The 15,638-nt window shown below is 43.5% G+C and overlaps 1 protein-coding gene across 1 annotated transcript; it reads right to left on the reverse strand.

Moving 5' to 3' along the window:
• Window positions 1–3,186: 3,186 nt before the first annotated feature.
• Window positions 3,187–8,132, reverse strand: LOC132883912 (uncharacterized). Its single transcript, XM_060918021.1, has 9 exons — window positions 7,996–8,132; window positions 7,803–7,951; window positions 7,262–7,436; window positions 6,830–7,053; window positions 6,528–6,599; window positions 6,257–6,420; window positions 5,833–6,091; window positions 3,610–3,699; window positions 3,187–3,491 (listed from the first exon to the last, which is right to left on the reverse strand). Exons 1-9 carry the CDS (start codon window positions 8,130–8,132, stop codon window positions 3,187–3,189), a joined length of 1,575 nt encoding a protein of 524 aa, XP_060774004.1.
• Between the last annotated feature and the right edge of the window lie 7,506 nt (window positions 8,133–15,638).

Raw genomic sequence — 15,638 nt, forward strand, 5'->3', positions numbered from 1 at the left:
CAGTATGTGCTCTAATTGCCATACCAGTGAGCCTGGCACTTTGGTCAGGTTAGCCATAGAGATTTTCTGAAGAAAGCAAAAGTAACATGAACCTGCTTTCCTCCACACATCTCATGCAACCATCTCAAATGTTGAGCAGGATCCTGCAGACATGAAAAGTCAAAACTTTGAAAGATATAAATTCCAGTGGCACATAAGCACTTTTGTGTGGGTCGTCTGGCTTTGTCTGGTATGATTTTCGCTTCGCTTGTGAGAGGTCCAAGGTTGAAATCCTGGATAAGCCCAGGGTTGACCTTAAATTGTTCACCTGTTAGAAAAAAAAATTAAAGGAATGCTGGCTGCATCGTTCTTAAAGTGCTGGTCTCATGAAAATTGCATCATAAAATCTCTGGCTTTCTGTGTGTGATGTGCTCAAATAGGCTGCAAAGTTATAGGGCCAGTGGCGCAATGGATAACGCGTCTGACTACGGATCAGAAGATTCTAGGTTCAACTCCTGGCTGGCTGGCTTGAAAATTTTAAAGGGTGGCACAGTGGTGTAGTGGTTTGCACTGTTGCCTCACAGCAAGAAGGTTCTGGGTTCAGTGGCTGACACGGGCCTTTCTGTGTGGATCATGTTCTCCCCATGTCTACGTGGGTTTCCTCGAGGTGCTCTGGTTTCCCCCACAGTCCAAAGACATGCAGTTAGGTTAACGTGGGGTGGCCTTGGGCTGAAGTGCCCTTGAGCAAGGTACCTAACCCTGGGTGCTCTGGTGTGGCTGCCCACTGCTCCGGGCGTGTTTGCGTGTGCTCACTGCTTCAGATGGGTTAAATGCAGAGGATGAATTTCACTGTGCTTGAAGTGTGCATGTGACAAATAAAGGTTTCTTCTTCTTCTAAGTTAGCATATAAATAAAAAAATTCGTTCAAAAATACATTTTTGCATATGAATTCTGCTCCAAAAATCACTAAAAGCTTGTCCGCCATTATTAGATCGCAGCGATTTACAGGTTAGCGGTGCTGCATGCGTGACATCATGTGCACCAATGCCTTTTTTTGTGTCCACATGGACTCTATACTATTCTCTGCAGTGGCGTCCATTCTTGAAACTAATTCTTTTGAAAGAGACAAAAAGGCTCTTCAAATTCATCCTCAATCTTTGGTTGGTTGTCTGAGGATGATTTAGAACCTATAGCCACGGAGAAAGAGGTGGACAAATATACAAGCCAAGTTGCTCATGAAGAAGAAGAGCAACAGGGGGGCAGCCAAGATGGCATCAGTGTAATATGTGATTTGTGTAGCTCCGCAACATGATGAATGAAACCTAATGTGCTGAATTGCTAAATATGCTTAAGGGCTGATTAGAATGAACCTAATTGAGAAACTAAATAGCTACTACAAGGACCTCGCTCAGAAACAATTTTTTAATCCTTGTTTTCTTTCATTTTATTCACTGTTATCTAGCTTGTGCCTTGAGTTAACCATTCAGTGAACCTGCTAACTAAAGGAGAAGTGAACATAAGTTGGTAAGCATACTTGCTACTTTTTTCAGGTTATTCGTCAATATGGAAACAGAGGAAGATAGCTGTGCTGTAATGGATTTCTATGCCAGAAAGTCTCTGAGTGAAAAGTTTGAACCAGATGCTTTACAAGACGGAATGGAACAGTGTTTCGTGCCACTACCAGAAACTCCGAAACCACGACCAGCCAAAAAGTCGAAGACGCGTGCCAATGACGAGGATTATAAAGAGGCTGTGCCCATCGTGCTTTTGCTAATAATAATGGAAAGAATTGAAAAGATGCAAGAAGAATCTTTCAAACGGCTGCAGTCACTTGAGGCAATGGTTAAAGATAATACAAATTCCATTAAAAGTGTCACCGACGTCCTTGATTCTATGGGGAAACAGGTAGAAGACGTGACAAATAAAGTCGTCGCCTTACAAAGTAAAGTCCACATCTTAGAAAAAGAGAACAGTGTCCTCAGAAACAATGCAGCGACCTGGATGCCTATAAAAGAAGATGGAATCTACGAGTGTCTGGCATTCCGGAGCAAGCAGGTGAGAAAGTGAAGAATATCATTGCTGACATTTTCGAACACGTCTCCCTGGACATCGTAGACCAGCTGGCTTACTCAGTGGACATTGCTCACAGATTAGGTCCCTGCTCTGCAGAGGTGCGCTCCAGCTGTTGCATCATAGTTCAATTCCTGTCACGAGCACACAGGGACATTGGCAGTGGCATTTCCAAAACCCATGGGCAGTCCTGAGATCACTGAAATATGCACAACTCACAGCAAACCCAAGGAAGTGTGCAATTTGGTGGGTGGAAGTACAGTATCTGGGCTTTCACTTGGGTCATGGGCAGGTGCGTCCCTAAATTGATAAGAATGCAGCGATTGTGGCCTGCCCAAGACTCAAGACCAAAAAGGGGTGAGGCAGTTCCAGGGGCTGGCTGGTTATTACAGGAGGTTTTTCCTAATTTTTTTGACTTTACCAGCCTGCTGACTGAGCTCACTAAAAAGGGAGCACTAGAGCTCAGCTAGTGAACAGAGCAACTGTGCAATGGAGGACGGAGTCATGCAAACGGGCTTTTTCACAGATTGGAATATTGTTTCTCCAAGACCCTCAGTGTAGACATAAATACACAAACAAAACAAGCATTGATTTAAAAAAAAGCACACACACACAATACCACACAAGCAGAAACAGCGCAAATTGTATTAGTGCAAATGGTAATAGTAACAGTGCAAAATGGCTAAGGATATGGGAGTATCTGCAATATGCAAATCATGATCCATTTACAGGATGAGTCATGAGCAGATGTTGAGGTGAGGAAGTGTCATAAAGTGACAAGTGCTTTATTACTTGACAATACTACAGATGGATTTTAGTAACAGACTGAGTTATTTGGAGATAGGGGAAAGAGAGAATTCAGCATCCTGACAGCATGGTATATAAAGCTGCTCGCCAGTCTGGTGGAGCTAGCTTGGAGGCTCTGGTACCTTTTTCCAGAAGGCAGGGGACTGAAGAAGGTGTGTGAAGGGTTAGTAGGTCTATGTTTTGGTTGTACATGGCTGCCTGCATCACTGTCCCAGTCTGTAATGTCAAAACAGTTCTGAAGTGCAGAAGTAGCACCTTCTGGCTGCACACGTACGTGTATCTCTTTCAGAACTGATTCGGTCACTTTCACCCTTGGCCTGTATGCTGGCTTTAGCATAACTGTGATGTGGTCAGAGAGTCCGAGGTGGGGGAGGGGGCAGCCTTGTATGCTCCTTTGTTGTTAGTGAAATCAAGGTCCAGTGTATTATTTCCTCTTGTCGGGAAATCAACATGTTTGTGTAGCTTGGGTAAAACAGACTTTGGATTGGCAGAGTTAAAATCCCCAGCAAGAATAAGAAATCTATCTGGGTGGGCTGGCCCTTGCTCACTGATAGCTTGGTACAGTTCATTTAGTGCTGCCTCTCTGTTGCTGTTATTAGTGCTGGGTGGAATGTATACAGTTACTAACAAAATAGCTGTAAATTCCATCAGCAGGTAAAAAGTTCAGCACTTCATAATCATAAACTCCACCAGAGCTGAACAGTGTTTAGAAACCACTATCATATCCTGACACCGAGCATTGCTTGGTCTTACCTCCCACTCCCCAGGCTCCGTCAGCTATGTGGCACATTAGCCAGTCTAGCTGTATGGCGGAATCCGGGATGATGTTATTTAGCCATGTTTCTGTGAAAATACAAACACATTTTCTTGTGTCGCACTGGGTGGCTCTCAGAAGGTGTACATGGTCCATCTTATTGTCTATGGAATGAGCATTGGCGAATATGATGGATGGTGCTGCCGGTCTATTTGGATGAGCCGCTAGCCTAGCCCGTGTCCCTCTGCACTTTCCCCTTTCCTGCTTCCTCTCACAATGCCTGCAGTGCCCCCTCTCCTGATAGGAAACAGTACTTGAAGTCAGTGATGTGATCTGGCAGACTAAGGCTCTAGAGATTTTGTTCTTGTGCTGCTTGTCAAGCTGTGTTCACTTGTTCTGCCAATATTCAACAGAAACTGGCGACTGTACTTGTGTCTTAACATATACAAACATGTAGACATAGATGAAGAAACATTTCAAAACACCATGTTATTGGGTTTGCGAGGGGCTGCTGCAGCCGTACCGTACATGCCACCATCTTGAAACCATCTAATAACCATTAGATAAACCAACTTTTTTTTTTTAGTGTGTTGCAGGCATCAAATTCTGAGTTTGTTTATATTTACAAAATACAATTAAGTTGGTGAGTAAAATTTTTGAAAATCTCATCTTTGTCATCTTTGTCCTTTTGTCAGTTAAATAAAGGTTCACATGAATTAACACATCACAGATATTTGTGTTAATTGCTTTTTGGAAAATATCTCAACTTTTCTGGAAATGGGGTTAGTATTAGTCCATATGGAGATTATAACTAGGGGGCGTGTCACTCTGTGTAATCATCTGACAAGGCTGTTCCTGATTCGCTGAGTGAATCTACAGCGCTGGGCTCATTCAGTTTGCCCAAAGCCTCATTTTATATCATTGTTTATTTTTCTTTTCTTCTTCTTTATGATGGTGCTGTTGTACTTGGCTTCACAAAAGTCCAAAATAGCAATCTTTAAAACATTTGAAAATGTAGGAGAATAGACTGTCTAGGTGGAATTTGATTCCACAAATCAAGTCCCAAATTTAAAAAAGCTATTAAATAATAATCCTGTGGCATAGGTCACTTTTGGAGATTGTGTAGAAGGTTATTACAAATTTTTTGACACCTTTGAAATAAATTTTCGACCTTCCTACAATTTTATACCGCAATAAAACCCCTTAAGCCTAATTTCCACTAATTTTGTTGCAATATAGTACCCTACCACCAGGTGGCCATTGTCACAGACTAGGTTCCTGGAATATTCCAAGAACCTAGTTTGTGGAATTTCAGACTGCTTTTTTGGAACTTGCTCCAAACTCCATTCTGATAGACTGGGGCACCAACCCTGGCCCTAAGCCACACCCCCTAGACTCGGTTTCTGGGTTCCAGACTAGTTTTTTGGAACTTGCTCCAAACTCAATTCTGATGTGCTGACATGTGCCACCAGACCATAAGACACTTCACCACACTCTTTTCTTTGGAAAACAGACAACTTTATCAGGAAAAACCCTTATATCTCGCTCCCTGAAAGACATTGGAGGAAACTTTCACCACAGGGTCGTACAGACTGGGCTCCTCTATCAAATGCCATTGCTATCTGGAATGGAGACTTGATATCTGGAATTCAGACTTGATATCTGGAATTCAGACTTAATTCCAGATATCAAGTCTCAATTCCATATATCAAGTCTCAATTCCAGATATCAAGTCTCAATTCCAGATATCAAGTCTCAATTCCAGATATCGAGACTCGATATCTGGAATTGAGACTTGATATCTGGAATTCAGACTTGATATCTGGAATTGAGACTTGATATATGGAACAAAATAGGGTTGTGACTTGATATCTGGAACCTGGACACCAAAAAACATTTTATTGCAATTCAATAACTTTAATGCACTTCCATATCTTTAATAAGCCAAAAAAACTTTAAAGAAATACAATAACATCAAACATTTCAAAACACACTTTTAATAGAACAGTATGGAACAGAAGGTCATGGGGACACTTCGGGCTTGTTCTCCCACAGCCCTAAATCCTCCTGGGGAAAGTTGTTAGGAGCATGTTTCAGGCCATTTGGAGTGTATTGGTACGTGTTTTGGAGACATGAACAATTAAATTTGATATTGAACTCATATATAATACAAACATACTTTCATACATACATACATACTGTGACAGGGACCGTTCTTGTACTCGCATGAGTGGCCAATGAGCTCCTTAGAGCGTTAAACGTTGGTGGGGGTGCGGGGAAGCCCAGGTCCAGCCAGGTTCTCTTAAAATCCTCCAAGAGGAGTGGCGCCCTCCCCCCAGCACTACTGGAAAAAAAGAAGGGGCCTCCCCAGCCCTGCAGGTCCTCCCTCCTTTTCATCCAGGTCTTCATCATGCGGTAGACATTGGCGTGCACAGGCACCCTGGCATCGCCAAATGTGCGGCGTGTCTTGTGCTCCTTCACCTGTATGAGGACACGATGAGTAAAACAGACATATTACATTACATTACACTTATCCAAAGGGGCGGTTAAGCCACGGCTGCCCCATATGTCCAATATATGAAATATATTGTTTTTAAAATATATGAAAGAGCTTTACTAAACACATGAATGGAGATGAAAACATACGTATATCACGTGGCACTGCCCCGCTTCCCGAGCCTCTAGGACATCAGTCCCCCTCATGTTTTTCAACACTGTGATCCTGTGGCCAGTCTCACTAATTATCAGCCCCGCCAGCAGGGCAAGAAATCTCTGAATTTGGGGCCTTTTTTTGGTTGTCACAGCTTTCTCTAAGAAAACGTAAATAAAATATTACAGGAAAAAATATATGCATAAACAATTGTAAGTCATTAACACCCTTATAATTTTGGATATGTAAATGTATGTATAGACTTACTGAAAAATTGGGGCAGGAGCTTGTTGGCCTTTTTAATGAAGCTGCAGTGTACAGCCAAGGGGAGGACATTTTCTGGAATGCAGAATAGAATAGAACAGAATAGAATAGAATAGAATAGAATAGAATAGAATAGAATAGACAACCTTTATCATCATTTCAAAAGTATATTGAGATTTCAAAAGCTTCACGGTACAGTGCACACATGAATAGGACTATATGGGAAATATATCTATTAAATATTAAATGAAATTAATCTATGTTTGCAGTCTACAGATTGGGCCCTGACACAGTAATGACCTTACCGGATTTGTTGCGCCTGACAGACACCACGTGCGACGTCACGCTGCCCCTCAGATTTCGTAGCTCTCTAGAGAGCTCATCTTTGAGACCCTCTATGGATCTCTGTGAGAGCCGGACACCCCCCGGCCACGCCCTTCCCACCCACTTAAGAAAATCCTTGGTATCAATAATTTTCTTTTTGACCGTGGTGGGCTTCAGGCCGGATGCAACCCATGTTCTCACAGCTCTAAAAAAGTTAAAAAAGACAATTTTTGGGGATTTGACACAAATGACAACTTCTTTGACACACATGACCACATAAGTGATCATCACAACATTCATTACATTGACATTACACTTTTTTTTATCAGAATAGATTCAACCTTGTGATTGCTCAGTATAAATACAGGGCAATGAAATACTGTTTACTGCACATTTAACAAAACAGTACTTACTCCCGGATCCTGCTGTGGTCGCGCAGATATAACAGGTCAGCATGTGGCACGTCGCCCACCGCACTGTTAATAAGGAACTGGCGCACCGACTGCACGCGCTGCTGCGTGTTGCTCTGCTCTTTGCATGTGGCATTCTCGGTGGTGATGCGTCCCTTATATTTTGAGAGGAGTATTTCTACAAAAATGCAGCAGGAAGTTAACAATAAATTACATTACCCTTTGCTGACAGTTTTTTCCAATGCGATTTACAGTTAGGGTTAGGCCAATAGACTTGATTTGTGGAACCGACCCTATTGCGGGGATAGGTGACTTGGAACCAATCTTGTTACAGTCCCTGGAGCAATGTGGGGTTGGGTGTCTTGCTCAAGGGCACTTCAGCCATGGATCGAGGTGTAGGGAGAAGTAGGGGTGGGGTTTGAACCTGCAACTCTCTGATCTTAACTCCACCTCCCTAACCATTAGGTCACAGCTGCCTCCGTTTAGCAAGGAAATGAATCTTTGGAGAGCTGTGGGGAAAAAAGCATTTAAAAAATATACAAACCATATCCAGGCTCTCCACTGTCATCTTCAGTGGCAGCTTCCCTCCTCTTCTGAAACTTCACCCTCTTTTTTTCTTTTTTCCCCATAAGGAGCTTGATTTTGGCCTGAAGCAGAATGTTGTTATGGCGGAGGCGCCGGATTGCCTCTTCCCTTGCCCGACACCCGGGGCATGAGAGGATGGAGCGTCCTTTTGCGGGTGCCGGTGCAGCAGAGGAGGTGGCAGCAGGACCGGCAGGGGCATCACGGGAGGCAGCAGGACCGGCGGGGGCATCACAGGAGGCAGCAGGACCGGTGGGGGCATCGGGGGAGGCGGCAGGACCGGCGGGGGCATCAGGGGAGGCGGGCGGGATTGGGTCAGCTGGCGCCTCCCTGAGATCTTCTTCTGTGATGTCCAGCTGGCTGACCATTGGAAGAACCGGGAAAGTCAACCTCAGAGCCCTGAGGCCATCAAGTGCTTTTTTTTGTATCCCCTGGTTGTACATGTCCTTCCGTTGTTCAGCCTAATAAAGAATGGTAATAAGTGTGTAGTGATTTAAACAGAATTGTTGTCTCATCTTGTCAGAATTCTTTTGTGTACAATTATATTTTTAAAAAGCTCAATGTCTCAATGTCATGTTTCTTATGTGTGTGCAAATATCTGTGCAAAAAGCTCACCGTCCAGTTCTTGTGTGACTGGAGGAAATGTTTGTCCAGCCGGACATATTTTATCTGGCACTCCATACAATAAAGTCTTCCCTTCACTCCTCTGAAGTAAATAAAGAGAAATAAAACTTAAAAAAATTAAACTCATAAAAACATATAAAAACATCAAATGCTATTATATCAGACATTGAGTTGATACAATATTGTTAAAAAAAAAAAAACTCACCGCCCACTCGTGTACAACATTAATAGGTCCAGCTCATCATTGTTTACCACATGATGGCCTTTCCTGAGGTGTTGGAGGAGGTATTTGTGGTCCACATCGCATAATGGACACAGCGGCATGCTAAAATATAAATAAAAAGTAGTTACACATGTGATAACATACGATTCCCTAGTCTTGAAGTCCAACAGATATTCCATTCCAGAAAAATGTGTACACAATAGATTATGTTCCTTACTTCAAGATTAATCTCCTAACTGACCAAACAGTCCAAAAATATTGTCTACATAAGAGACCCTGTGTTTGACTTACCTCTCCTTTGTTTGTGAAAGAAGTGTGTGGGGGATGGGCAGTAGCAGCAGAGAGCTTCTTCAAAGAAGTGTGTGGGGGATGGGCAGTAGCAGCAGAGAGCTTCTTCTAAGGCTACGTTTACACTAGACCGTATCTGTCTCGTTTGCTTCGCGGATGCACTGTCCGTTTACATTAAACCGCCTGGAATCGCCTGGAAACGGGAATACGCCAGCGTCCACGTATTCAATCCAGATCGTGTCAGCTCCGGTGCTGTGTAAACATTGCGAATACGCAGATACGCGGATACGCTTGTGCTGAGCTCTAGCTGGCGTCGTCATTGGACAACGTCACTGTGACATCCACCTTCCTGATTCGCTGGCGTTGGTCATGTGACGCGACTGCTGAAAAACGGCGCGGACTTCCGCCTTGTATCACCTTTCATTAAAGAGTATAAAAGTATGAAAATACTGCAAATACTGATGCAAATACTGCCCATTGTGTAGTTATGATTGTCTTTAGGCTTGCCATCCTTCCACTTGCAAGTAGTAAGTGATATGCTCTGGGATCTCACACACAGCGGCTCAGTCCCGAATCGTGGCTTGTGCACTTCACTCGCGCGCTGTGTGAGCTGCGCAGGGCCAGAGTGCGCACCCTCCAGAGGGCACTCGCTGTTCAGGGCAGAGTGATTTGGAGCGCAGGATGCCTGCAGAGCCGAGCGTATCCGCGTATTGGCGTTGCTGTGTGCACGGCTAACGGTTTTAGTGTAAACGCGAATCGTTTTAAGGATGATCCGCTGATTCGACGTAATGTAAACGTAGCCTAAGAAAGTCAGAAAAGTCATTTCTGATGGGATATTGTGTTTCAGCATCCCATATAAGCCCTGGGAGTGGAAAAAAAAATTTTTGGATGATTTTAGGCCCACGGTGTCGAGTAAGGGTATTAGGCCTTTGACCCATCCGTAGGGGCTGGCAACGAGGCCAATTTTTTTTTTCAAAAATCCGTTAAATATGGTTACCCTGAGCCCCACGCATCCTTTTTTGTACACATACAACTTTCAGCCTGCAAAAGGGCTCGCTCTGAAGTGAAGGAGTTCCAACAGCCAAATATCGGGTTAGGGAAATAGACTTCATTTCCGGAACAAATCCTAACCTAACTCATTGCTTAGACTTACAGGTTGGAATTTCATTTTCCCTCCAAAAACGGTCAATTTTTTTGGGCCTAGGTTTCGCGCCTTTGGGTTTTGGTAGAGGAGCCGGGTCTGTCCGGCCCTATGGTAAAAGTTTTCTCGGGTGTCTTTCGTGGACCGAGTTATGGGCCTTTTTCCTGATAAAGTTGTCCGGTTTCCCAAAAAAACACCTTGGGGGCATGGCTTAGGGTCCGAGGGCACGTCCCAGCACGTCAAAATTGAGTTTGGACCAGGTTAGGGCATTGGACTTCAATTCCGGAATTAGGCCTATTGACAGTATCCTATACCCGGAACGAGGCTTAACCTTTCAAAAACATTTTTAAAAAATCATGTCTCCAAAATAGGTACCGATAGACTCCAAATGGGCTGAAACGTGCTCCTAACACCTTCCGCTGGGAAGTTTTTTGGCAAGTGGGACTTGGGAAATTTTCACTACCGGCCTTCCATTGAAATGAATGGGTTAGGGTTTGTTTTTGAATAACTCTGAAACTAAAGGTCCTACGGCTTCGCGGATGCCTCAGCCACGATCGGGGACCCCAAATTAGGGTGTGCGACGATCTTGAAGCCGCGGGGACATTCGGGTAATTTTTCACGAATATTTTTACACTTTTTTTCTGACCTTTCACCTTTGGGCGTATCTCGGGACAGGAAGGTGCTAGAGACTCGGTTCCAAGTCAGGCGCGCTCAGCGCCCTCGATTTAGGGGGGGTAGACTTGATTCCGAGTCAATAGCACCTTTTCCTGATTTTTTTGTGAATATTTTCAACTATTTTTATGAGGCCTTTGGCCGAGTGCGTTTTGGGGCGCTGTTCTGGACAGGAAGGTCGTACAGATGTCAGACAAGTATCCCCCGTTTCGTCTTGCTAAGGGCTATCTACTGATACCACATTTGTTACGATTTGACCGCGTTTTAGGTGCGAGACGGTAGGCCACGCCCCTGTGGTTCGGCCCCCGAAAAACGTGGGAGGAAAGTTTTGCCACAGGTTCGTACAGCCCGGCCTACTGTACCAAAATCCAGCGGCGTGAGACCCTAGCCTGAAAAGGCGGGGCCTTCCATTGAAATGAATGGGTTAGGGTTTGTTTTTGAATAACTCTGAAACTAAAGGTCCTACGGCTTCGCGGACACCTCAGCCACAATCGGGGACCCCAAGTTAGGGTGTGCGATGATTTTGAAGCCGCGGGGACATTCGGGTAATTTTTCACGAATATTTTTACACTTTTTTTCTGACCTTTCACCTTTGGGCGTATCTCGGGACAGGAAGGTGCTAGAGACTCGGTTCCAAGTCAGGCGCGCTCAGCGCCCTCGATTTACGGGGGGCAGACTTGATTCCGAGTCAATAGCACCTTTTCCTGATTTTTTTGTGAATATTTTCAACTATTTTTATGAGGCCTTTGGCCGAGTGCTTTTCGGGCCGCTGCTCCGGACGTGAAGGTGCTAGAGACTCGGCTCCAAGTCAGGCGCGCTCAGCACCCTCGATTTTGGGGGGGGGGGGGGGGGGGGGGGGTAGACTTGATTCCAAGTCAATAGCACCTTTTCCCGATTTTTTTGTGAATATTTTCAACTATTTTTATGAGGCCTTTGGCCGAGTGCGTTTTGGGCCGCTGTTCCAGACAGGAAGGTCGTACAGACGTCAGACAAGTATCCCCCGTTTCGTCTCACTTAGGGCTATCTACTGATACCACATTTGTTACAATTTGACCACGTTTTAGGTGCGAGACAGTAGGCCACGCCCCTGCGGTTCGGCCCCCAAAAAACGTGGGAGGAAAGTTTCGCCACAGGTTCGTACAGCCCGGCCTACTGTACCAAAATCCAGCGGCGCGAGACCCTAGCCCGAAAAGGCGGGCTGTGATTGGACAAAATCAAAATTCCAACAGGCAATGTCTAAGCAATGGAGGCCTCAACTCAAGTCCAATGTCCTAACCAAAATAAGACTATGTTGAAGCCAAAAAATGAAATATTATACTGATTTTTTTTTTTGAAAGACAGGAGGGCTTAGTCCTGCTAGTCCACAAGCTGCCGCTGGTGATTATACAGTTGAAGATTACTGGGGAAAAAATTCTCCTCGTCTTTCTCTAAATCTTCAACTGTCCAGTTTCAGTGAGTCTATCGCCATTGTATCCTCAGATTCCGGTTCTTGGCTGACAGGACTGGAACTTGATGTGGTCTTCTGCTGTTGTAGCTCATCCAACTTAATGTTCGATGTGTTGTGCATTTTGAGATGGTTTTCTGCTCACCATGATTGTAAAATTTGGTTATTTGAATTGTCAGAGTGTAACACTTTGGCAGCTTGTGTAATTTCTAACAGCTGGAATACAGATATCACATTTCTGTATGTTGTATATATCAGATACTCACTGTGAATGTCTGAAATTCCTCGTGGTGTTTGCTATTCAGTGGGGCATAGCGGTGTTTTCTCTGTTTCAGATTAGGTGAGGAAAAAGTGCAGACATTCTCTTTTCATTTAATGTTTTGGTCTATGATTGTGCTGTTACTCACCTGAAAGCTTTTAGTATCAGCAGCTTGTTTCATTTCCCAATATATAACCAAAAAAATATATCTGGTGTTTGTTCTAATTAATGTCTATTATGACCCTGTAAATATTGTTGAAATCATGTACGTTGTTTGACATGTCCAGTGTTTCCCCCAGCACTTTCCAGGCAAGGCGGCCGCCCTGGGTAACTCGACCGCCCGCCCTAGCAAGGTTCCAAGAAAAAAAAAAAAAAATGCGTCCAAAAAAAAAAACCGAAGTGGTAATGCATTTCAGCGCAGGGACTGACAGCTAGACTAAACTGCGGCACCTAGTGGTTGGATATATTACTACGCCATATGTCCTCGAGGCCATATTTACAAACATTTTAATTTTAAATTCAACGGTTCAGCGGGAAAGTCGAGACGTTGCCATTATCGTCGGTGGAATAAGAAGGTAAGTTGTATTTGTAACTGCTCATCTAAACGGTGCATTTGCACTGTTACAGTGAAATTTAATTTTCATGTACTAATATAAGTAAGATAATATAATAATATAATTATATAGCCTAATGCTATATAATGTTCATGTGCTAATATAAGTAGGCCTAATATAAATGTATTAAGGTAGGCAATATAAATTATGGCTGTAGGCTACATTCGTGGGACCCTTCCGTTATTTTTGTTGGTCCACCCAGCGAGATTACTCTCGTTGGGTCCACCGGAGGAAAACAGGGAATGGTCACGCAACTTTTTTTGTGGAAGGAAGGGGCAGCTATTTAGTCTGGATGTTATGAGAGAGGGTCATGCATTTTCCTCCTCAACAAAAGGGGAGGGTAATCATAGGCTAGATGGCAAAGCCATACATTTTTCGCCGTTGCACACCAACATTCCTCTGATGGGCCGTAAATAAATTATAATAGTTAAAAAAAAAAAAACGATCTGTCCCAATGACGATTAGCATAAATGGCCCACCAGTAGGGCAGTTCAATTACAGCAGAGCACTGGAGCTGTTTTTTGAAAAACCCAGAAGGATGGCCTGCAAGGACAAGACTTGCAAGATGTGCCATAAGTAGCCTAGTAAATGTTGCACTCTATGTTGTTTCTAACCGTTTTTCCCTTATGTAAATGACCTGCACTTTTTGTTACTTTTTTCTTGCTGCTGTACTGAGAGCACTTTTATTGGCCAGGAAACCATTTTATCTCAGTTTTTGTAAGTAGTTGTGACATTTAATTTCAATAAATACCTATTTTACAGTTCTACACAGCTTTGTTATTATTGTAGTACTACTACCCCCCCCCCCCCCCCCCGGACTATCTGTGCAACGTGTGACGCGTTACGGCCCGACAACCCCCCCCGGACCACTATCCGTGCCGCGCATGATGCCCACCGAAGACTCACCACCTTGACTAAGCAATTTTCTGCGGGAAACACTGATGTCACCTGATATCAACAGTAAATATGCTCTGAGTAACGTAAAAACCCTGCCTCAATATGGTGGTGTGACTAACTGCCTCCTAAAGACATTTTACAGGGCCATGATACTTCATTAATTCTCTGTAGATACTGAAATACTGCATGAATGGAGGTAGATATAACATGTCTGCATAACTCTAAATAATTTACATTTAAGTCAGGTAATGTGGTTTCTTCACTGCTGTGGATTTTCATGCAGTGTTGGTTGTCCCTGTCTCTTTGTTACTGTTTCCTTTGCAGCTGTGTGTAATCAAACCCAACCTCCTTGTGTGGAGGCCGCTGTGGTTTTATTTTACACAAGTCTCTGAAAGTGCTTAGATCATCCTTTACCAGATTTTAGTGTAAAATAGATACAGTACATCCAATCAGATTTGGGCTCAAAAATATATTAAACAGACCTGCAAGAGACACACATAAAGAACACATATAATATATATATAATTCAGCCACAATAAACAAACAAGAAGACAGAGTCATCTATATCCCCTACCCTCTATACCAACTTTCAAAATATTATTTGTCACAGTTTTCAAGTTCTGCTGCAGGAAACCAACCCTACCTCTTTACACAGACCTGCAGCCCATGGCATTGGCCCACCAGACCTTTGGTCCAGGTGAGCTAAAAATTAAAATTTCTCACATTTCTTATTATACCTTATAAATTATACCTTATAAAACTAGACATGTTAAATAGTTTACTGTCTAAATTGCATTTTAATATGAGACCGGGAACATGTTCTGTTTAGTTGGTAAAGTTTGGCTCTTTGAATCCGCCATTACACGAACGCGTTCCTGGTAAGTTACTGTTCATTCAATGAAGTGACGTCATATGCGAAACACTTGAAAGTTCATGGCATTTCTGGCTTCGTCTGCTTTGCAAAGTGTAACACGTTTTTAACAATTTTTTTTTTATTCTGCAACAAAACTAAAACCAAAGCATGCCTCCTCAGGGGTGTGTCCTTCAAGGCTGTTCAAGTGTAGCCGATTAAAAAAGCAGAATTTTGATCCATTGTAGCCCAAAGTCGGCAGGACACTTGTGAAACGAATGGATTTGATTTGTACTGACGAAGAGAGGTAACTTCAAGCCAACAGGATGGTTTGGTGTCTGCTCCATACATTTTGAAAAAGATAAATTTGTCATGCAGATTCATATAGAAGGATTTGAGCGATGTCTGGTACACGGAGCAGTTCCTACGGTCTGGAAACAAAAGTCAGAAGCGCCATCCCAAAGAGCTCACTGCACAGTAAGTGTCAAGCTTGCGTTTAGCCTGTTGCTTGAATTTATGAGTTGTCCATCAGCATCGCCAGACCCATTTTACTGGGGCACGTGCCCCAATATATATCTGCTGTGCCCCAGTAAAATTTCCTGATCACATTTCAGAAACAGTAATGTATTTGGCACTGCGGAATCAGTTACAGCAATTACTGTCATTTTTTACTAAAACCCCGATGCTGTAGTTGAAGGAGAGGGTGTAAAGCCTGTTTGTGTTTGTGCCTGATGCAGTATTTGAAGAAGGAGGAACTGCTTTTTGTACAACAGTAGATACAGATGC

This window comes from Neoarius graeffei, chromosome 1 (genome assembly GCF_027579695.1).
Source record: "Neoarius graeffei isolate fNeoGra1 chromosome 1, fNeoGra1.pri, whole genome shotgun sequence".
In the NCBI taxonomy this organism is placed as follows: domain Eukaryota; kingdom Metazoa; phylum Chordata; class Actinopteri; order Siluriformes; family Ariidae; genus Neoarius; species Neoarius graeffei.